This window comes from Apium graveolens, chromosome 10 (genome assembly GCF_009905375.1).
Source record: "Apium graveolens cultivar Ventura chromosome 10, ASM990537v1, whole genome shotgun sequence".
Classification (NCBI taxonomy): Eukaryota; Viridiplantae; Streptophyta; class Magnoliopsida; order Apiales; family Apiaceae; genus Apium; species Apium graveolens.
This window is the reverse complement of record NC_133656.1, coordinates 144,689,301-144,714,277: the sequence shown is the minus strand read 5'-3', so window position 1 is coordinate 144,714,277 and position 24,977 is coordinate 144,689,301. Positions and strand designations below refer to the sequence as shown.

Sequence of the window (24,977 nt, the reverse complement as noted above, 5' to 3'; positions counted from 1 at the left end):
AATTTATCTGCGCGCTATTCTCTCCTAACCAATCCATTCCTAAGATTATGTCAAACTCTCCCAGCTTGAAGAGTATCAAGTCGGCTGAGAACTTATATCCCGAAATATCAATCTCACATTTTGGACAAAATTGATTCACAGGAATCTTCTCTTGGTTCGCAATTACCACATTTACTACCTCACTCATAACCGTTTTATCACATTGGATCTTATCAACAAAGGATTCTGATATGAAAGATCTTGTGGCTCCCGAATCAATCAATACTTTGGCTTTGACATTATTGAGTAAAAGTGTACCTGCTATCACCTCAGAATTCTGAACAGCATCTTTCATCTTCAGGTCAAATGTCCTTGCTGTTGCTTGCGGGGTTGGTGCGGGTGGTGGAGGTAATGCCAATACCTCAGCTGGCACGCTTGCACTGGTACTTGCCACGTTCATCAGAGCTCTGACTGGTCCTGTTGCCTTACACTCCCTAGCCATGTGTCCAGTCTTCCCACACTTGTAGCACGTAACTCCTGGCCTCGGCATCTTGCACTCATTTGCCAAATGTCCCTTCTGATTGCACCTATAACAGGTCATACTCAGCTTATTGCATACTCCGGGGTGCCTTCTTCCACAGTGCTTGCATTCTGGCCTCTGGAACCTGTTTTCTCCAACTTGCCCTTGGCTTGCCTGATTGTTCCCTTTTGATTCTTGCCTTTTGCCCAAATTTCCTTTCCTTTGAAAATTTCCGCCCTTCTGGAAACCAATCCTCTTTACATTCCGATCTTGCGAACTTCCAGCTTCAGACTTTTCTCCATAAAATGGAACCTTCCTCTTCTTGTTATCCCTCTCTTTCCTTGACTGCATCCCATTATTCTCAATTAGAGCAGCTTTCTGTACTACTCCCACATAAGTCTCAAGCTCAAACATAGCCACCCTATCTCTGATCCAAGGCTCCAATCCTTGCTGAAATTTCTTTGCTTTTTCTTCCTCAGTGCTAGTATACTTTGTCACAAATCTTGACAACTCAGTGAACTTCTTCTCATATTCCAGTACAGTCATGTTCCCTTGTTTTAACTCAAGAAATTTTAGCTCCATCTGATTCTGCATGTACTTAGGGTAATACTTGTCCAGAAATAACTTCTTAAATCTCTCCCAAGAAATCTGCTGAGTGACTTCCATAGCTTTTACTGATTCCCACCAATAAATGACTTCTCCCTTCAAGAAGTAAGTGGCATACAGCGTCTTCTGATCGTCCCCTAACTGTACCAACTCAAAAGCCCTTTCCATCTCCTTGATCCATGTGTTTGCTATCACTGGATCAGTGGTATCATGAAATACAGGTGGATTCACACTCTGAAAAACCTTGAAAGTGACAATTTGTCTTGGTGGTACTGGTGGTTCAGGTGGTTGATATGGCTCACGGTTATCTTGGTTTTCAATTCGTTGTTGAAGAGTTAGTTGTTGTTGAGCTATAGCATTGGTTTGCTGTTGCAAGGTTTCCAGTAGTTGAAGAATGTTTGGGTCTGTGGTGAAGGTGGTTGTTGGGTTCTTCTTTTTGGGAGGCATGATCCTGAAATAAGAGTTGTGTTATAACAAATATGAATGATAAAATGATTCGAGGGTATCGCATGGCATTCTTGTTTACATATGGGGTCACGTTTCCAAATTAAGCAGATATGATGATAAAAACATAAAATAACAGTTGAGAGCAAATGGAACAATAGCACATAATTATTGAAATTTTTAAAGGTCACAGTACATAGGATTGGGACATAGTCTGATTCTAGAAATAACAGGCTTATTTAAAGGAAAGACAGAAACAACTGGGGATTCCTTAGAGTTTGATAGTACAACAACATGAAAGGTAAATGGAAAGAACTAAGGCTCCACTCCATCTGAACGGGGCTTGGTAGACTTTTCCTCTCGAAGTGTCTTCACAATGCTCTGGAGCTCATCCGCCACCATCTGAATGACATACTGGCTGGTACGGTCCCGGTGCGCTGGCATCTCTTCAAGCTTAGTGTTGACGTACCCAACCAAGGTCTCAAGTCTCGCAATCATCTGCTCCTTGGGCTTCCCTTCGTAGTTTCGGCTGTCCGGATACACGTTCTTCAGTCGGTCTATCAGTCGGTCGTACTTGCCCTGAAGCATGTCGAACTCGCGCCTCAACTCAGCATACACGGAGAAAGCAATAGTGTCGTCCGACCCAGAGGATGACGAGGAATGCGCCCTTTGCTGACAACCAATAAGAGGAGTATTAATAATAATTTACTTTACCTACTCTCTCGCATAGTATCTATAACCTACTCACAAGTCCTATAACCTATTTGGGCTGTTCAGGGACTCTAAACCGTAGCTCTGATACCAAAACCTGTCACACCCCCAACTTAAATAGCAAAATAATTATAGCTATTACATCATTTTAAAGAGTATTACACAACCAAAATCCAAGATCTTTACAGTTTAGGGTTTGAAACAGCCCAACACTACCAACTATTACATCTGATTACAAATACCGAGTCCTCACACAACTATTATTACTTATTCTACCTGAGCTCGAACATAAGCGTCAGCATCACAGATCTTACGGGCAGTCTGCTTGAATCTAACCATGGCTGCTAGCTGTAATATCAGGGTAAAGCAAGAAGTGAGCCAAAAGCTCAACAAGTGCAAACAATACAGCGCAAAGCATAAATCGAGATATACCTTTAGGAATGGCAATGGAATGACATAATCAATGATAATCGAGAGATAAAACTTACGTGAGTTGGCATCATTTTGCTTGCATCAAAACAAATTTTAAAACCATTCTTAATCAAAATCATTTTATGACGCTACGGATTACAGCCGGTGATCAGCCGCGAAGTAATCCCGAACCTCGCTGGGTTCTAAAACATTATTGGGAATCCCTAGGCAACTTTTAAGCCTAATATAAGTGTGGAAAGGACTCGCGTCTCAGTCCAGATCCACCATTCAAGAAAACATTTGTCCCCCTTTGGGACTGAAAAATCCACCTTTTATTCATTTTGAAAACTGATGCCGATTTATGACAAAATCTCTTTTGACTGAAATCATTTTTATCAGGGGATTATAGATCAACTTGAAACACTGGAAATATGACACTAAATCTCAGGGCCATGATCCACTAGACTTTACTATATTAGGGTAATCGAGAGATTTCCATAAACAAGAACTTTGACAAGGAAATTAAGCAAGGCTATTGGATAATATGAAAGAGTAATGCCAAACTAGGCTTAAAGCAATGGTTGTAGACAAGGTATAGGTATTAGAACATCAAGAAGATAAGCATCACTGGTTCCAATAGGATAGAGGGGTTAAAATATAAAGAAAGCGATCATCAGCTCAAGATATAACAGGGTATCAAGCTTTTAGGGTAAGGATAGGATTATCAAACAATCATGAATGAATTTAAGAAATGATTGGCTTTTAGGTATCAAGATAAAGTTTCTATCGAGGTTATTTCAAGAGTTGAATCAAAGCATCAGGGTGCAATATCAAGATTTCTCAGGGATCAATAGCATGATAATCAAAAGGATCAATAAGGTATTATAACAAATCTCTATTTTATCATGGCATTAAACTATCATGAAAGACTTTTGAACTACTTGCAATACGTACTCGAGGGTTCATGGCATCTCTATGTAATTCAAAGATAAACAAAAGATACTCTTGATTTAAATATATCAAAATGACTCAGGATAATTGCATCGATATATATATATGAACTGTTTACAGTAAATGCGAAGGTCAAGTTGAATCACTTGCCTTAAGATAGACTGGTCTGGTCTGACTGGTAGGAGCAACAACTGGAGCTTCACTCGACTTTTAAGGCAAGTTTTCCCTCGTCTCGAGATCCTACATAAATAATAATAATCCTCATTATAATATATTCCTTCCATCTTAACCTATTTACAACCCGAAATTAAACATGGATGGCACTTAGGCCTATACATACTTAATTCATATCCAACATTTATATTTTTAAATGTACACACGTAGCCACATAATCACATATCGTATATTAATACCAAATAACATCATATACACCATAATGCCACACTAGGCTTGGATGATCTCGACTCACCACTCAAGTTACTTGGTTGCTAACTAAACGAAGTCTTCGAATTTGGGCTTCCTAACTCAATGTGCCTTTCTTAAATTATCCAAAACCTATTGACCCTCACTTGTGCCTTTTGTTCTACTGACCTTACACTATCTTACAACTATGGTGGTCGACCTAATACTCACTTCTAAGTGTCCTAAAACTATGTGATAAGTGAAAGTGCTCACTGGTGCAAATTTCAGAATGGTAACTAAGGTTTCTTGAGTGCATTAGACACTCTTAAACTACAAGTTTTTCTTCAAAATTTTTACACAAGACTCTCCTGACCTAAGGGCATCTCACAAGCTTGATGTGGCTCAAAGGCCTGGCTTGGGCCTTCTTGGGCCTAAGCTAAAAGTCCAAGGTTCCCCTGTTTTTCTGGGCAGAAAATGCCCTGACTTGAATTAACTTGTGACACATGGTTCTAGCTCATATCCTATGAACTATGGTTGGAAAAACTTCTCTGACATACCCTCTAACTAAGGCCCAATTGGGCCTAATGAGGGCCTACCCATGACATGGCCAAATCTCCCTATTTCCAAGTTGCAACAAAACTGTCCCCTGCTGGACAGATTTTGTTATTCTACTTGTGCACCTAACCAAATGACATGCAAACCTCCAACCAACTCCTAAAACCTATTATATACTCCCCATACTAACTTCTGGTGGCTTGGGCCTCAAAGTGCCCATCAATGACATGGTCAAAACTCACTCTAAACTCAGGGTACTAAACTGATTTTTCTGCAGAAACTATAACTCTCATTTTCCAAGGTTTTGACTTGACAAACCCAATTATCAACAACTAAATACTTAAACCAAGACCTATACTTGGTGTTCTACTGAACTAACTCTTTTTTTTCTCAAAATACCCTTGGTGAGATCATCCTTACCTATGGTGCAACTATGGCAAAATAAAAGAGACTACTCTTTACAACTCATAAACCTTTATGCTTTTGAAACAACATGATATATATTTTTATAAAAGATAACCACAAATTATTACCATGCAACAAGAAGCATAAATCCATATTATCACATTATTCCTACTGAAATTAAGGCTCACTAACAAAATCTTTTCCAAATGATCAAAATCTTACAACAAACTAAGAGAATTCCACATGCATGCATGCCTTCGGGTTTTTCAACCCAAAACAACCCATTTTCTACATATATTCCATCTTAAAATTGATATGCAAGCCTAGCATAAGGTATACCTAGATGATCACTTAGCATGCAAGGAGTTTTATCAAATTATCATCACAAAATTTAAGTCATTATCACATAAACATGCAAAAATTGATCAAAACAACAAGAATGATTTCAAGGACCATTCATTCGGCTCCCATATGGTCATGGCCGAATGAAATGGATGGAAATGGCCATTAAATCATCAAGATTTTCCTTCTCATGACTTGGCACTTATCCATTCATTGTAGTCCTCTCAAAAACAACCTTAAATCCATAAGAATCAAGATTGTATATTTGAGTTTCACTAAAACCTTAACATGCAACTTTAAAACTTAAACTTTTTACTCAAAACTCTTTGGAATATAAATGATCATGATATAGGAAGTAATATTTACTTGTATGGGAGGTGGAAACTTGAATGTGGAATGAAGAAAAGGGGAGGGGGTAGGGCTTCGGCAAAAAGCCGAGAGGAAAGGTGGGAGGAGGGAGAGGAGAGGGAGAAAAAAATGTAGAAATGGTGGAGTGATCATCTTGATTGTTTGGTTTTTATTTGCCCACAAGTGAGTGGATGTGAGAAATTACAAGAGTAACCCTCTAGCCAAAGTTAGGCAAGTTTGCATGCAAGGTCAAGGAGGTAATTTGGCTAGCAATTTGTGAGTTAGTGGGGTGGTTATTGACTCTTTAGCCCTTTGGTTAAATAGAAGAGAGTTTGCATGCAAGGTTATTCATGTAATTTGATAATTATTAAGCAACTAATTTCCAAAGATTTATTTTTATATAATAAAGTACAAGTTCAAAAATTATAAAATTTATACCATAAAATAACTTGGATTTTTAGAGACTTTATAAAATCATTTTCAAAATTTGTGTACAAAATGTCTTTTAAAAGAAAATTTTTCCAAAGCTTAGAATATTCCTTATAAATCAAAAATAAAGAAATTAAATAAATTCTTGCTTTGAAAAATCATATACTACCCAGAGCAAATTTAAAATGCAAAAATTTTCACTCACACAAACGTACAAGCATTGAATATATTTTTATTTAACTTAATATTATTCACAAATAATATTTCATAAAATGCCGGTCGTAACATTGCGACCTTTCCAGACCTTAAGGTGATGGCGTTCACCTGTTCTTCAACTTCCCTCTTGCCTGGATTGGCTTCTGTATCACTAGGAAGCATTCTTGGTGGTCGATTCAATAAGGCATTAGCAATTTGCCCTATTTGGTTCTCCAGAGTCTTGATAGAAATAGCCTGGCTTTGGCATATAAGAGCCTGGTTTTTGAACATAAGCCTCAACTCCTCCAATTCATATTTTTCATTCAAAGATAGACCTGCATCATGATTTTGTTGTTGAATTTGGAGTTGTTGTTTTGGTGCAAATTGTTGCTGAAAATCAGGAGGGTTGAATAGCTTATTTCCAAACTGCTGGAACGGCTGTTGCATCGCATTCTGATTGTTGCTCCAGCTAAAGTTAGGATGATTCCAGTTGTCAGGATAATAAGTGTTTGGAACTAGTTGCTGCGATCTCTGAAAGTTGCTCACAAACTGAGCTGATTCACTAGATATAGAGCATTGCTCTGTCACATGCGGACCTGCACGCTATCTTATATATTAGTTACGCACATAAGACGAATAAGCACAACTAATACTAGGATATCAATCAATCACCACACACCAAGATATCAAAACAAATTAATTATTGAAATCCATAAGTAAATCCGCTAGAATCCCACGATAACGATTAGCCCATAATTGAACTCATCATCACCATGGATTCCAATGAAAGCATGGTATAAAACAAGGTCTTAATAAACTGAATAATAATCAAAGTACGAATAATCGAGATCTAGGTTCAATAAGAATGAAAACGAGCATCCAAAGTTACAACTAGTTCAAAGAATCACAAGTTGAAAACAAGATCTTCTTTTTCGGAGTTTTTCTGTGCTTCTAGGTCTTCTCCTTGGTATCCCAATCTTCCCGGATGATGAAAACCTTTTTTTTAAGTATATATACGCCCCTAGTGGACCTGGACCCTTAAAATCGTTAAATTCCACTCAAAAAAGGTTTTTTCAGCGAAATCAGCGACCAGCCGCGCCTTGGGCGGCCGCTCAGCTTCTGTCTGGAAAAATTTCTGATGAATCTTGTTTTGGCCATAACTTGAGTTCTACTCGTCAGAATTAGGCAATTCAACTGCCCACGCGAAGCTATTGAGATTTTCTACAACTTGAAAATGGCCTTGGCTTCCAATTCTGATCACTTTTTATCATATTTCCTTTAAAAGCTCTTTTCTTCATATAACTGATACCTGAAATGCAATAACACAAAAACACATCAAAATACCAACAACTTGAGTCCAAAACACCAATTTAAGCTTGTAATAAAGCGTTCCAAGTGGATATAAAATCCACTTATCAATAGGCTTCAAGTTCCCAACCAGATCTTTAACTACAAACTGGTCAAAAACATAAACACCGCCTTCCACAATTTTTGTGGTGAATCCATTCCAAATTTTATGATAGGCAAAGGCATGAACATGGTTATCCTACATTTAAATAATTTAAATAATATAAATACATATTAGTGGAAAGCAGGATTAACAGTAAATAATGCAAAGATAAATAAATTTAAAATATACATCATCGTCAAGGAGAATAAGATTGTAGCCTTTCAATGAGTTCATCTCCAAAGTCATGTTAGCCCACATCCTGGTAACCGTGACCTTAATTTTCCAGTTAGTGCTTGCTTTGTCGAGATTGGATAGACGATCAAATGATTCTATTAAAAAGATCACTATTAGAAGAGCAAGAAAAAAGAATATTTAAACATTGTAGATAAACTCAGCACGTAAGATATTTATACATTCGATATTCTAAGAACTGTATAAATCGCTTAAAGAATTGAAAACTTACAAAATGGTTGAACTCTTGAGAGAAAAAAAAAAGATGATGCTTAGCAAATGACAAAGCTCTTGTAAAACTGTTGAAAATATACTTCACCAGCAAGGCATTAGGGAGATTCCAACAATTTAGTTCAAAATTGATAGTGCAAATCTATTCCTTTAAATGAGAATTAGAGTAATATCTCAGTTTAATTTGCTGATAATTCTTAAGATTAGTGTTTGATGTGATTATGACAACTAACCAACCTTATCATTTGGGTTTCTTCCAAAAAAAAGGAAAACTGTAATCCCTTGATTAACAATAAAATATGTACAATATATTTAACAATTAAGAAAATCTTCTTAATCAAACAAATTATATATATTTTTAATAGACAAATTAATTGGAGAGATTTTGTTATTATTATGTTTATACACAGGTGAAACACATAAAAATATGCAACATTTTAGATGTTGAACTTACAACATTGATATATCAAACACAATAAATCCAGAGTAAATCAGGAAATATAGAAGTATGTGATCAAATATTCTTAATATGTCAGGTCAATTGTCTACACTTGGAAGATTGTAAAACACTTCCTCAAAAACTACATTATTTGTAATATTTGTGCTACTACCATCATCACTATCTATGAGAATATGGAGGCCTTCAGGTCATGTCACTCTAGATATAGCAACATAAATATGTCCATGCAAGAAAGCTGATCTAGGAAGGTAAAGCCCAACCATATCAAGTGATTGTCCCTGAATTTTGTTAATTGTCATGGCATAATATATTTGAATCGGAAACTGAACGCGTTTAAATTCAAAGGGCCAGTTCGTGTCACTTGGAATCATCTCAATTCTAGGAATTAGATGTTTAGTTCCAACATGAAAGCCACACAATATCTCACATTCAATATTGTTCTTCCTACAGGATTTCACAATCATTTTTGTACCATTGTATAATCCCATAATCTGGTTCAAGTTTCTCATAAGCATGATGACAACTCCTACCTTCAATTTTAACTCATGCTTAGGAATGCAAGGGATATTGATAGAGTTTAGATACTTAACTGGAAATACGGATTTGAAATCATTATCATCATCACCAGCATCATCAATTGAATCCTGACGTATAAACCATGCTTGGAATTTTTTCAAGTATCGTTGTATTAATTTCATCCACCACGATATTGGTAGGTGTGAGTATGGCCCTTGATCTGAGGTATTCATATGAAGAGATATTATCCAGAAAATCTGGGTATGTCACTTTAAAAAGCTTCAGGATTGGATCTCCGGACGTATGAACGATATATTGATCAGGAATCTTTATTAACATTTCACCACTGTCTGGACTTGGAGAAATATTGGTTTCCTTACCATCACCAACAACAAGGTGCCACTTGCTAAAGTCCGCTATGGTCTTGTTCTTCAAATATGTATTTCCTACATTAAGCCGCATGTTTTGCTTTAATAAAAATACCTCACGGGATTCCCAAAGCTTGGATTTATTGAGGGTAGAGCAGACTACTTCAGCCCTTGACGCTTTTGGAATGACAGAAAGTATCTGTCGGAAATCTTCACAAAAAATAATGGTTATACAACCAAATCGCTTTTTAGCTCTTCTTTTATCAATAACAGACATAATATCTCTCAAGGATCGATCAACGCATTCAAAAGCATGAAGATGTTGCATAGGAGCCTCGTCCCAAATTATTAAATCAGTTTGCTGAAGTAGCTCGGAAATATCGGTCCCGTGTCTTAAACCGGCAGAACAATTTTCATCAAGTTTGAGTGGAATGTAAAAGCGGGAGTGTGTAGTTCTTTCACCAGGAAGCAACACGACAGATATAGCACATGAGGCCACAGGAAGCACAATATTATGCTCTGATCGTAATCGACAAAATAGTGTCTGCCACAATAAAGTCTTTCCACAACCTCCACTTCTGTAAATAAAGAAAACACCACCTTTTTCTGGTTGATATTGTCAAGAATGGAATCATAGACTATCTTCTGGTCATCATTGAGAATATTGTGATTTCTTGCGTGGATTCTCTTCATTTCTTCTATATCATAGGATATTTCCTCGAGAATTAGTCTATTCCCATAGTTGGAAAAAAAACATCTCCTAGAAATGGCATATCTGGGAAGTTTCTCAGGCTTTTACCGATATCATTCAACAATTTCTCTATCTCTGTCATAACATTAATAAAAAATGATAACATTAAGACAATCCTGGAACATGTAATATGTATAAAGCATTATTAACAGCTCATACATGCAAGAGCATAATTCTGGATCTCAAAATATGATAGACAAAGGTTTAAATTCTCAGTGAGGTGTCACCTCACAAGAACAATATCATCTGACATGCATCCCCAATGAGCTTCCCAAAGGCTACGCGGATGAGAGATTGGATTGTATACTAAAATGTTGACAAACATGGCACGTAGTTGTGGAGGCATGGATGTATGCGCATTTTTAGCTATAGCTTCGTGCCATTGCTGGTCATTTTGGAGGATACCTAGCCGGCATAGATTTTGTGAAAAGAGTTATAAACATGGACGTTGACTGTCTTCAAATCATCAAAACATACAGCACCTTTAATCCTAAGCAGGAGCATGTGGAGATATAATAGTTCATCACTAGATGAATGTACTTCAGCAAGCCTACCAATGACATCACCTCTTTTCCTCTATTTCCAGATACCAGGTTGTGGATGCCATGTAAACTTGCTTGGGAATTCTGAATAGGTTAAATTTGTGGCCTCTGCATATATTTTATTTGTATTAAACCATGCTTCTAATTTGCTTTTCTTTGTTCCAGCATTGTAGCAAACTTCCTGTAGATTTTGTGAGCCCTTAAACGACACATGCTTGTCATTCGGTAGATGTATTGGCAATCATTCAATAGAAGGCCAACGGGAATGGATGTCAAAACCAAATATCTTCCATGATGCTTCAGATGCACAAACATATCTTCCATCCAAGTATTGTTTGACTTCATCAAGCGGACGTTTCTCAGGAGTGATTGGTGTTGTGCACCCATTTTTGTTTGTTTTTTTCCTCAGACACGTGGTGGCGGTATCATGTCCATTTAAACAATACTTGAATAGATATTTCAATGATCTGGAGTTGTTACAAATCTCTAGATTTGTGTGACATTGAAATCTTATTAGAAGATCTCGATTGTAGGGGACAACATACCGATTATCCAGGTCAATTCCCTTTTTCTTTAAGGTAATTCCAGTTTTCCTCCTCTTATAAATGGGAAATCCACAGTCGTTAAAGTATGTGTGAGAATTATAATTGTTAAAAAGGAAAAAATGATATTTCAAATTCATTATAATAAATCTAAAAAGACTATTTTCCTAAAAGGTGATTCAGAAGGTTGTATTCTTTCGTACGTCTGTGGAAAATTTAGTTTATGTAAAAGATGAAGAATTACCTTTTAGGAAAATGTTTAATACAACGACCCTTAACCATACATGGAGACTTAACACAGTCAGTGCCACATGGTCTATGGATCATGTAATTCTTAACAGCTTTATAACCCACTGGATCAATACCTGGGTGGGGAATTTTTGCAGAAACCATTTTATCTATTTGTTCAGTTGTCTTGGGACGATCGTTTGGATGCAACCATATTAGCATGTGAGCATGTGGCAATCCACACTTTTGAAACTTTATGACATGCATTGCTGTAATATGACAGATAAATAAAATAATTAAATCAAGCCTGACATACATATTCTGTTAAATTTAACTAAAAATTTGTTGGTGGCAGAAATCTTGAAAATAGCATACCTCCAATACAACGTCCAAAGCAGTTCTTATTTTTTATTTGATCAAGCAGCTGGTCAACTTTCATTTTAAATACCCTTGCAACGACGTCGGGAGCATCAACAACATCAACACCAGGTAGAAACTTTAACATTCTCTAAATTTCAGGCCATTTTGTGTTAGTGGTCATCGTACGGAATAATGATGGGTGTTCAAGTGTTCGACAAATTGCCATTGTGTCCTTGAAATACTAATTCATGTACCTTTTACTGTCAGTGAAGGAGGTTGGTAAAATTGTTGTCGTGCCGACATTTTCAGGATTGCGATCACCCTTACTAAGTGCATCTCGTATGTTGTGGTACATATCAGAACGAATTGTAGTTTGGTGACCTCTGATCCAGTCAAGTATGTATTGCTCAATCGCAGTAAATGCATCAACAACATGTTGCTGCCATAAACGACCTCTGAGATGTGGATTCAAACCTGAATATCCATGAGTGAATCAATGAGAGACTTAAAATTTGAGATAAAACTAATAGATAAGTGATAAAATTTAAGTATTGATTTTGAATATACCTTCTGAAGGCCGTATCATGAGTTTATAATTGTAATATTCTTTCATGGTGATGAATTCTCTCTCCCCTTTTTCATCTGGATCTTCATTTTCGGTATTCTGACGTTGTTTATGATTTTTTTGATTTGGCCTGTTTAAAGGGATTTGACGGTAATATCCGATATCTCCATGAGGAAAAAGAATAGGATACTGAAGCTGCATAAACCGTGGATCAGTTTCAAAAATTCTCTCCAATTCATTAGTTCTTGAATGGATTATTGTATCCCTGTATCCTTTAGCATAGTCGTCAGTGACAATCAACCCATCAACTTCATTCGATGGGCCAATATGGTTAGGTCGATCAGATGCGGAAGAAGAAGATATTAAAACCAATCTAAATTCATCAACTGCATTCTGACTAATTCTTTCACGTGCCATACGAAAACCTTTGACCAGACGATTATGTTTATCCAACATTTCTAACAATGACTGAACGATATCTTCATATACGACATCGCGTCCTCTCTTAACAGCGTTTATTCTCTTATGTACTTCATCTTCAGTGTCAAATATGTAGAGTTGACAGAATTTGGGGATCTCACCATCAAGTGGTACAAAGCTTCCCATACTGTGGTACTTTACACCTTTGACCTTGAAACAGTAAGGAGCACCGCCTCGATTGATACTACGATCAATTTGACCTCTAGTGGAAGACATGGAAAACATACAGTTGTACATTCTAAAATTTTCCTTGAAATGCCTAAAACGGGAACCACCACTAAGGAGTGAAGCGAGAGGTTCGGGAGGTTGCTTTTCTTTCTCAAGAATTATCTGAACATTTTTACAACAAAGAGAGAAAGTTGGAGGCTTTCTGGGTGCACATTTATTGTTCCTTTCATGATTCCACATAATCGCCTGACACTTTGAACAAATTTTATCAGGATCACCGACATCGAGGTACTCACTCCACTTAGTAACAGTATTATCAAATTCATGTACATCAACATCGTCATAATCACCTACAAAATTTGAAAGAAAAGGTTGATTGTGGAACATCAAGGCAATTAAGTAGTGATTGGAATTTAAGTTCATACCGCTAAATATACAATCGTTGTCGATGCTGTCACAATCTTCAACATTGTTAAAGTCTCCTAATAAGTTTTTAGAACCTGAACTTTCTCCTTGCTCATAATTACTTTTTACGGAAGATGTATCAAATGACGAAGAACCTGGACTAATTTTGCCACATTTTTTTGGATATATGTTTAACAGTGATATCACTGCTGGAACCTAAAGTTACTTGTGGTCGTTTAACTATACTGGATGCGGGCAGTGTAAAAGTGACAGTAGTTTTAGCACTTTGATGCATTTTTTGAGATGCCATATTTCGTTGTTGTCCTGCTACAACAACACCATTGTTAATAAGTTCAACTTCTACTCTATTTATTTGCATAGATAGTATTGGACTGTAATTTACACTTTTAATTATGAAACGCACCTTCAAATCCGATGGGCCGTAATTAAACGCATGGAGTATTAGGAGTTGCGCATGTTTCTCCACATATGTGTACACCTACATAATTGACCCAAAATTTATCAAATTATGTGATGCATTTAACTTCGTTTCTTTCTGGTTTTGGCAATATAGCAATAAGACCATCCTGGACGGATCGTGTACAAAAATATAATAATTTGTATATATTGACCTGATGTTTGAGAATAGTCTGAACGTGAAGTGTTCCCAACAGGCGTGTATGGTAAATTATCGACTAATTCTCTGGCATGCTGAGTCTTTCCGCATAATTTATTTTTTCTTTTACCTGGAAAAAAACATAATAGTGACAGCCAATATCATTTAATTTAAAAAAAATAATTTTTTTCAATAATTAGTTCTGTAAGCTGTTCCTGATGTTTGAGAAGCATCCGAAGGTGACGCGTTTTCTACAGGCATGTGCACAATGCTTTCGATAAAAGTTGGATCATCCGTCTCTGTACCCCGGAATACTTTGTGTTTCTTATAACTGCAGTTCTTTCGACGCTCCCTCATCTGGGTTTTTTCCTGCAATTTCCAGTAAAGACATTTATATTAGCAAACAGTATTCTTTAGCATAAAAATAAATAACTGACCAGAGTAATTATTATTTACCAGGTTGTTTAAGCTTTGGTATTGCATTTGGAACAGTATTGAGGTAACATCTGTCGCTATCCAGTTTTTCAAAACTTGGTTGGAAATTAGTGTCAACCTGAACTTCATGGAGACTTGACATTAACATATGTCCTGTGGCTAAACTCTCCTTATCACTGGATTGGTAATTACTAATAACTGGAACTGCATAATCAACATGCATTGTTAAGTTTAAGTATTCTAAAGCTATAAACTAAAATTTGGGAATTTACCAGCCTTTGTCGTGTCAAGATTGCGCCGAGATTGTTTGCCTAAATCTTCCAAACACAATGACAAATCTCTAGAGATTGGTTGATTACATATTTGAACGTTAATATCTTGTGGCTTTGTGTTTTTAAGATACCTATTTTCAATTTCACTGAATGCTGAACATGGTATTGTATAAACACAACATTAGTATTACATTAAGAAGCAAACAAAAACATGTCAAAGTGGACTAACCTGCAGACTGTAATTTCTGACTACATTCGAGATTTGTTGATAGAGGTGCCAGAGGAGACTAGCTAAAAGAATTATCTGCATCCATGAAAGGGGAATACAAAGTAAACATAAAATATCAGGCCTAATAACATACATGATTGTTCTGCAATTCACTTTACCATTAATTGTTTTTAGAGGATTACGACTAAGATATTCAGCATTATTCGTCCTCAAAGACTCCTTCAACGGTGAAGGTTTGGTACATGTAACAATCACAAATAAACGACATCAACTATACTCAAATCGTTAGAATGTTCGGAAGCAAAATTTTAATTGAACCGCAGTAGACGCCAAACTTTGGCTATGTTCAAAACTTGATCGACTGAGAGATGATTTAGTTGACAGAATTACTGGATTCTGATTCTCCTTGCTACTATCTGACAATGCATTTCCACGCATATTTATTGGATCATATCCGGGTTTAACTAAAACAAAGAATAAAGAGAAACTTATTAACGTCTACAACATAACTTTTAGATTCAAACTACATCAGTCAAAGGACAAATATTACATGAACATTGTAGGAGGATTTCATCTGGTAATTATCCACACTCTCGGAATTAGTCATGTCTGTAAGAATGGAATTTACATTCCTGCCACAGACGCGACGTTTTTTTATGATTGGACAAAACCAAAAAATTAGTAACAAATACAAAACAAAAAGTGTAACAATGCGACATGGTTATCAGATTTCACACATAGATTACCAGAGGTATGCGATGTATTCAAAATATTTTAAGTATTACGAGCACGCACACGTTTGGATCCTACCGTACAACATAATTGTCCACAATGTAATGTCCGGTTAATCGCATGAAAAAGTCACAGATAATAAGCAAACCGATTATGAGTCAACATTGGTTAGAAGCAATACCTTTATATTCCATGATTCTGTTATGGTTTCCGTGCCTAGATTTGAATTTCAGATGCAATGGTCATCCATTATAGCCTCTAATTCGCGCGAGAGAGAGTTTGGAGAGAAGACCGAAAGAGTGATGTAAAAGAATGGAGCAAATCATGCATGATTTGTTCTTTTTGAAATTATTTTCTATAGCTAAATTGATTTTGAAATTCAAAAATAGGTAATTAATAATTAAGATGGGTCAATTGAAGTTAATTTGATAGTTTATAGATATAGTAAAATATATAGGATTTGGGTCATGGGTTATAGAGTAGTTATTAAGATATAAAGATTATAAAATTGTACAAGCAAATATTTTGAGTATATTACACATTCTTTTATAACTAAAATTAAATATAACTAAAACTTTAAGACGTTTCCTGTAAAAAATAGAGATTTTTCAAAAATGTGTTTCTTGATTTTTTTTTAAAAAAATATGATTTTTTTTAATTTAAATTTGTGAAAATATGATTTTTCATTTTTTATATAAAAATACGATTTTAGCAAACTCAAATGTAACACTATATAATCTCAAAGGCAATTTATTTATTTTTTTCAAAAAACGTAAAAAATATTGCACATATAGTTACTTTTTATTGATACCCATATTGTTGGGATTATTTAAAAAATAATAAAATCACAAATAAAATTAGAAAAACTCAAACTTTTATAATTAAAAATCGTAAATTTTGCTTTTGCCGAGTAAAACCCCAAACCCCTCTTTCATTTGATAAGATCGACGAGATTCATAACTGAGCAGGAACAAAAAATGTCAGCAAGAAGATTCATCTCCTTCTTCAGAAAAACCCCATCATCACAACCCCCAAGGTATCATTTTCCTACAATAAAAACTGGGTTTTCTCTTTTCTTTACTTATGTTTCATAAAATGTTTGAATACCCATTAATCTGTTTTCCAAGAATTGTGTAATTTTCAACTAAAGATTCAATCTTTTTGTCTTGTATGTATTGGGTGTGCATATATCTTGGTGATTTTCAGTTAAAGCTTTTATCTTTTTTATGTGTATATATTCATATCAGGCTTTTTATATTAAAGTTTCAATCTTTTTGTCCTATATGTAATATGTATGTATATATCTTGGTGATTTTCAGTTAAAGTTTTAATCTTTTATGTGTGTATGTGTATATATTAGTTATTTTTGATTAAATGTTCTATCTTTTTGTGTGGATATGTATGTATGATAGTTCAAGTGAGAAGCTGTTGGAAGAAAATAAGGGAAGGAAATGGGGAAGAAGATTGGTTTCCGGGGCATTGATTTCTTTGACTGGTGGTATTGCGCTTAGTGCTCTTGATGATCTTGCCATTTTCCATGCTTGTAGCAGGTTCTTTTATTTATCTTTTATGCTTTTTAAATATTTGTGCATCTAATTTTTTAGATTTTTTTGTGTAATAGTTGCATATTTTTAATGGATGTCCATATCTTTGCTGAGAGACTGAGTATTCGTCTGTGTGAGTATTAAAAATTTATGTAATTGGCAATCACTAAATTTTTTTAAAGAAGAAATTTTGCGGTTTGATTGCTGCAAAATTTATCAGCTTGACTATATACTCTAGAGAATTTGATGTCAATTTATTGCAAGTTTAGACGACCAATTATTGTTTCCTGGATACCCCCCCCCCCCCCCCCCTCAAGTTTATGCAATAATCTAGTGGTTAAATATTATAGAAACACATATGGAGCCTTTTACACTGCATAATTTGTTTGATAGAAAAGAAACAACTTATCAATTTATTAGAAGTTCAACTGGTTTAATTGATTTTTTTCTTCCGTTTCTTCTTATGGTAATGTGTATGCAATAATCTTGTGGTTAAATATTATAGAAAACATAAATGGAACCTTTTACACAGCATAATTTTCTGTACCAATAAAAAAAACTTACCTTTTAAGATACAAGATTGATTTTGCATTTTCGCTTATTAGAATTTGAAATCTTGACTTTTTAAGTTTTCTAATCTATGCCATGTAAATTTAATGCTTTTATAAAGCACTAAGAAGAACTTGCACCTTCTTAGTCTCATTAAAGTAGATATTGTTTCTTGCATTCTTTTACTATTCTTGAAAATTGAGAATTTTCCAGTTTGAAATTATCGTTGGATTTTTTAGGTGAAATTATCTGTACTTGGGTTTCATTAGAACTAACTCATGTTCTGAAAAAAGAGCTTTTTTTGTTGCTTACACGCGGATAATAGATAAAACTGCAAACTCCATGGGAAAATGCAGTAGCTTAAGAAATTACTTGTTAGCTTCTAGTTCCCATAATAAAGCTAGACTTCACAAAGCTTAAAATCTTAAATACATAAGTTAAAATAATAATATCATCTATCTTTTTTGGCCCTCTACGATCATGTACCGTAATGCTCTCTACTTCATGTATGTATAGGCACATATGTGTACATCATTTCATTTCGGGCCAAAAAAGAATTAGCACTAATCTAACATTACTTAAAAGTTATAGCCTGATTATTATACCAACTCAGTCGCCCACATAATTAAATCCCAAGATCCACCTTAGATGCTCTTTCTTTTATTAACACTAAGTGTCAGATCCAGCTCAATCTCTTCACTCTCAGCGTCAGCAACATTATCATTCCCATACGGAACAAAACAATCCGGCTCAGCTCTAAACAAAGCTGACCCCTCAGCCATCCCAGCTGTCATTAAACATTCTGTCTCTCTACCTCCCCCTTCCCCATTCATCACTGCCTTTGACTGATGAGTGAATGACGAGTCATGATTGATTGGCTTATTTAACTCTTTCCCAGCAGACCTCTTGAACCTGAAACGATTCTTGACACGGTGATGATTGTTCAAGTTGTTTCCATCTTTGGGAACATGTCGAATGTCATAAGCCTTGAGAGGAGGCCCATTATTCACCTCAGTAGCATCAATTGCGACAGTCTGCGTGATTGGATTCCCTTTTAAAACTGCCTCCACAGCATTCTGACAAAGCTGCCAGTTCCCAGACCATAATAATCCGGCCGATCCATAGACTGGGTTCACTAATCGACCACAGGCATCATATAGAAGTGACCTAAAAATTTCTGCAATTGAATACATACAAACAGTTGATTAAATAACTTTAAATGATTTATGTGTTACATATGAGAATAACTGACCGGGACGAAGGTGGTCAGGACCGCTATTGATTAGGTTCATAAGGCCGGCACGGCCGTAGAACTTGGCAAGGAAATTGGTGGCATGTGCTTGGGACTCAGGATTATCAATCCATTGCAAACAAGGCCTGATGATACAGTCTTCAGTACAGCCCTTGCGGAGCACTCTGCATCCATTACAGCTCATACGCATTTCGAATGTTTTGTGATAAAATAGTTGATTTCTACGTGGATGTGTGTTTAATATATAGTAGGGCCCCTGGGTTTGTAATCTAATACTAGTGGCTGCAGCTGTTTCCAAAGAGCGATAGAGGTATTGAAAAACCGGGTGTCCACATTCATGGGATATATAGATTGGGAACTGCACTGTGATACTACGTCGTATTAAAAAAACATGGAATGTTAGTCCATTTCCACATCAGCGCATGGATACACAACCTGGATCATTGTATATAATGTAAATTCCCTATTGGTCAGTACAAAACTAGTAACTGTCAGCCCACGTTAAACAAAACAGGCCACCTGATAACCCCACTAAACTGCGGCTATTGTGGATTTGTATAAGGCAGCATAGTGATTATTTACCACAAAAACGTGGACGCGGACAGATGGCAAGAAAGTGGGGATCTTGTCGGTGGTGCCATGCAAAAGAATCCAAAGGGTGTGTTGCATTGAAAGTCATGTGATGTGTTTGAATGCAGACAAATTGCTACATGTCACGGGGACCATGGGCCTACTTATACGTTATGTCCTTGTTACCGGGAAGTAATAGTCTGCTTTTGTGATGGTAAAGCAGTTAAAGCAACTCTTATACCAAGTATTTATGAATTATTATTTTTATTGTTATTATCTATATGTAGTTAATATTGCATATAATCAACATCTATATATAATTTCTGAAGTAACACATGTCCCTATTCCATTGTTAAGTATTGATTATGTTGATTATCATTATTGTGAAGTTTAATAATGTCTTTTCCACATTTCACATCTAGTAGAAAATTACATTTAAAGTAGTGAGTTAGAGTACTGCCTCAATATGTGAAGAACATTAACTACCAATCGCATTGGATGCTGAGAATAAAACTTACGGAAATTTTAAGATAATCAAAATTCAAAAGATACTAGCAATTCCTTTCTCATACTCTTAAATTAGTTATGATACTAAACCAAACTATATCCCTTTAACGACCGTATATATGTTTATGTTTTGTTTTTCCTCACCTCATCTGCATGTGATGTTGGATTTTACTAGGATTGTGTTGAGTAACCAGTTCATCTAAAACCTTAAGGTGTTAGAGAAAGGCCCCAATAGGATCATATATTTAACACTCCCCCTCACTCGAAAGCCCATTTATGGGTCGAAGAGTGGAACAAAGTAACCAGCTCATCTAAAACCTTAAGGTGTTAGAGGAAGGCCCCAATAGGATCATATATTTAACAGATTGACTCTTCACTGTGTACCTATGAGCTTAATGTATATAGGATAAGGTATAGAAGCAACTTCTATTTACAAGCTTCTCTTGGAGGGAGGAGAAGCTTTTTCCTCAACTATTTACCCCTTTTTGCCATTATAACTTTAAGTGAAGTCCAGTTGTGGACATATGTTCTTTGTTTTCATACTGAGAGACATCTTTCTTTGTACTTATTCAATCTTTATCAGGGATGTAAAATCACACTCGTTTGTATATTTTTAATAATATTTCTTGATTTGTTTCCTTTTATGATTTTCATAATTCTCCTGATAGTTATTTTAAAGTTGGTTTGAAAATAATAATATAAATTATCAAGAGGGCAGTTCTAGTACAACATCGTTTTTGGTTAGATCCACAAGTAAGTCGGACTAAAAAGCATTTGTGGTGTATTGTGTATGCATAATGGTCTGTACTCAATGGCGGGATAATAGTTACCTATGTCATATTATCAGCTAATTTGTGTGCCGATTCTAACATTTTCGATTTCTATAATATATTATATGCATCTTTTCTAATATTTGCTGTTGCAATAATATATAATTTCCCATCAAATTGCCTTGACCTTTTACCTTGCTGAAATGCTTATAGTAAAGCCCTTGAGAAAGCTAGCACGAATGAGGCAGTTATAACTGCCATAGGGGAGCCTGTTGTGAGAGGTCCCTGGTATAATGCATCACTTGCTGTAACTCACAAGAGACATTCTGTGTCGTGCACCTTTCCTGTTTCTGGACCTCAAGGCACAGGAGTCTTTCAGTTAAGGGCAGTTCGTGATAAAGGTTAGCTCATCATTGTAGTTCTTGGCATACTCTTTTCTTAGTCCCTTCAGATCACACATCTTTATAACTTGCATTCATTGTAATGATATGTTGAGCAGATGACAAGTGGCTAACTTTTTTCCGACCCCGTGACTGGGAAATTCTTATTATGGAAGCCCTCCTTCACGTTCCTGCAAATGAAGGGAAGCATCAAACTTTCCGTGTTAGTATAACAGACAAATTGGTACCTCCGGCTTGTAAACCCTGTATGGATTCCAAGCCTGAAGGATCAAATATGGCAGAAAACAAATGACCAACTAGTCACTAATGAGAATATTTGGTTTTTTTATTCTTTTGCTGATGGATATAAAATATACTTCATGTATCAAAACCCATTAGGAAACAAATACGAGCTGCTTCATAGCCATTTATGACATTGAATAAATTTTGTTAGAGCCATCCGAATATTTATAGCAAGTTTGATCATTTGTATGAAATAATGAAAAGAAATCTTTTTTACAAGGTAGCACTTGCAATACTGACAATGTGTGCAGTGACCAGTGAGGCGTGCATGAAGGGTATTCACTTCTCAAGCACCTGAATACTGCATTATGGTTGTGCGAGCTTAGTTTATGTACTTCTACCAGTATGGATGCAGGTGATACCGTGTGACTTAAAATATAGTTTTGTAAATCTCTACTAGTTTGGAAGCAGATGTGACATTGTGTAATATAATATTTTGATAGCTGTAAATTTTATCGGCTGTCTGGGGTTCGGTAACATCTCGTTCCTGGAGTTATCAGATTCAGGAAGATATCTTCGAAATCTCTTTTATATTTCTGACATGATTTCTGAGTGGAATTGTCCCCTAGGGACTCAAGACGCAAGGTGAATTCAGCTTCCCATTTGCTAGTTCAGGCTGTTCATACTTCATTCTGTGTGTATTCTTGAACTGTGGTTTATCCCACCACCATTTTTACCAAACACGCTCTCTTCTGATACAGCAATGTAGTGAAAAAAGTTCATGGAAGAGTAATGCAGCGAAGGAACAAAATTGTCTTCAATGAATAAAAGGAGATTAGTTTAGTATACTCCAGAATTTGTTAACCTGATCATCTTACACTACCTCCAACTTGATTAGTATGGGATCTAGTGTAAAATCACTCAGTCTTCTGCTTAAAATATATAGGTGTATGTAGTTTATGACGCTCCCGTATCATCGAAATCCGAATAAGTCTTCCCGTTAATTTACATTTATAAATCCGATAGGTCTTCTCGTTAACGGATAGCAAGCAAACATTTGAGCATTAAGAGCTTATTAGAATGCAAATTCCATAAATCTACTTCATTTGCTTTTTCTCAAAATTCCTGTTTTTATGCCATATATCTGTGATCATATTTAGCTAAACTCCTACCTAAAAGTTAGGCAATTAAAGGGATTTGAAGACTTCATGCTAAACAAGGTGTTTAACTTTAACCCTGTATTCCTCCCTGTCTTTCCAATTCTTTACATCTTTTTTTTTCTTTAAAACGTTGTTCAATTCAGACCCTTTATGTTCTTGGTTGTCCCTCTGCTTTTGTCCAGCTCTCTTTCTTTCACATACTAGAGGCAATATACAATAAAACAGAAGGGGTGTAATAGTAGACCATAGTCATGATGATGTGAAACTGTAAAACACAAACAGTAAAGACCAAAAGTATTAAAAAGCCAACTGCAGGCTTTACCTTTTGATTCTTCTTTTTCCAGGCAGTCTGCATTTGGTAAAAGTGAAGTATGAGTAATTGTGACTGATTTTGGTTGTTATGATTTTGTGGGCTGGGTGTAAAAATAAAATACATGTAGATACAATGTAAAACTGTAGTACATATCAACAACAATTACAGTTGAGAGTTTGCTGTCACTCTTTAAAGAGTAGCAGTATAGTGAAAAGAACAATCAATTTTAAACAGTATGCTAAATAGCTGACTTTAAAGTAGTAGTAGTATCTTTCAGTAATAAAGCAAGTTGGTCACAATCAATAATACCACTCAAAACTCATCAGTTTTATCACAGCTTCTTCTTTCCCTTTTTTTTTTCCTCTTCTTCCTTCTAACTACTTTACTGATGCAACACAAGAAAGTATAGACAAAGCATGGTAATACATTATTATGAAAACTGTATCTTCTCAAATATTAGACCAACTCTCTGTATATCCTTTACTCATCAACCTTGTCTCATTTATTTGTGTATGTTTGAGTAAAAAATACTCATTACCAAAAACGAAGCCTCTTTTAAATTTATATATCATGTACATTGCTTGTTACAGAAATTTAAATACTCTATTTATTCATATAAATTTTTGATCTCACGGTTCCAAAACGAAAATATTTTATTTTTTTAATATGAAAAAAATGAATATTAGATTCAATAAATATGTACTCGAGTTTGACGATGTTTGAGTGAGATCGGTTGCGATATTGAACGGATTTGAGAGTGTGAAATTAATCGGGGGAACTCAAACATGAGTACAAGACATGCAAGTGGTGTTGATACTTGTTGAAGAAGAGTGAAAGAGGAAGAGAAGAGTATTAATTAAAAATGTTGTGAGTGGGGACAAGAGGACCTAAAGGGAGGACCCACGTATTTTAGGTAATATCACAAGTTTCTCGCATCCCACGTGGCCCCCCTGCTTTCAACGGACATTTAGTGTATTACTAGTATGTGAGTAGAGAGAAGCGGGGTATTGTGGGTCCTACTTCTTGTCGGGTTGTCGTTGGGAGACGAGTCTAATGTTGTCCCCATTTCCACACTGTCTCACCCCCTTACAATAAATTTTTAATAAATATCGGCTAAATAAAAAAATTCGTCAATTAATTTAACTTTTTCATTTTCAGCATAGTAAGATTAAAATACTTTTCATTTAGCTATATAATATTATTATTATTATTATTATTATTATATTTATTTTGCATTAAGTATATTCATATAAATCCCTAAAGAACATTAATTTTCTTACTAATTAATTATACATACAAGCAATCGAAATCTTGACTCACCCTAATTCTTTGTTAATATGAACGTTAAATGTAACATAAAAATATTTTGTGATCAATACAAAATATATATGTAGAAATATACACAAACTTAATGTGTTGGCATACTTGTTAATAAATAAAGGATATAATTATAATAATATATTAAATAATATTTTAATGTTAAAATATATTCAATTTTTATTTTAATTAATTTTTAATTATTCTTAAATCAATAATTCAGGCGATTACGTCAATTTTCTGATTTTTACCAGGTGGATATATGGTGAGCATCACATGTATATGATGGATTGTAGCAGCACAGGTTACAACTATTTGACTTGGAATAGTCAAAAACACAGGCTAGGCTCACCCTAACTTTTGTGGTCCTCTACTACTTGAATAGTTGAATGAATAGCTCGAGTTATGAAACAGTTGTTGATGGGGATGCTTAGCTGTTTCATGACAAAATTTTGGTCGAGTACATTTTTTGTTATATTATATTATATACTGT

At 35.4% G+C, this 24,977-nt stretch overlaps 2 protein-coding genes across 2 annotated transcripts; one reads left to right on the top strand and one right to left on the bottom strand.

Moving 5' to 3' along the window:
• Positions 1-16,784: 16,784 nt before the first annotated feature.
• On the top strand, positions 16,785-21,973 carry LOC141690356 (uncharacterized). The gene is made up of 4 exons (XM_074495151.1): positions 16,785-16,915; positions 17,292-17,429; positions 21,285-21,472; positions 21,571-21,973. Exons 1-4 carry the CDS (start codon positions 16,857-16,859, stop codon positions 21,762-21,764), a joined length of 579 nt encoding a protein of 192 aa, XP_074351252.1. The 5' UTR covers positions 16,785-16,856; the 3' UTR covers positions 21,765-21,973.
• Positions 18,617-19,414, bottom strand: LOC141689551 (LOB domain-containing protein 41-like). Its single transcript, XM_074493893.1, has 2 exons — positions 19,225-19,414; positions 18,617-19,149 (listed from the first exon to the last, which is right to left on the bottom strand). Exons 1-2 carry the CDS (start codon positions 19,412-19,414, stop codon positions 18,617-18,619), a joined length of 723 nt encoding a protein of 240 aa, XP_074349994.1.
• Positions 21,974-24,977: the final 3,004 nt, after the last annotated feature.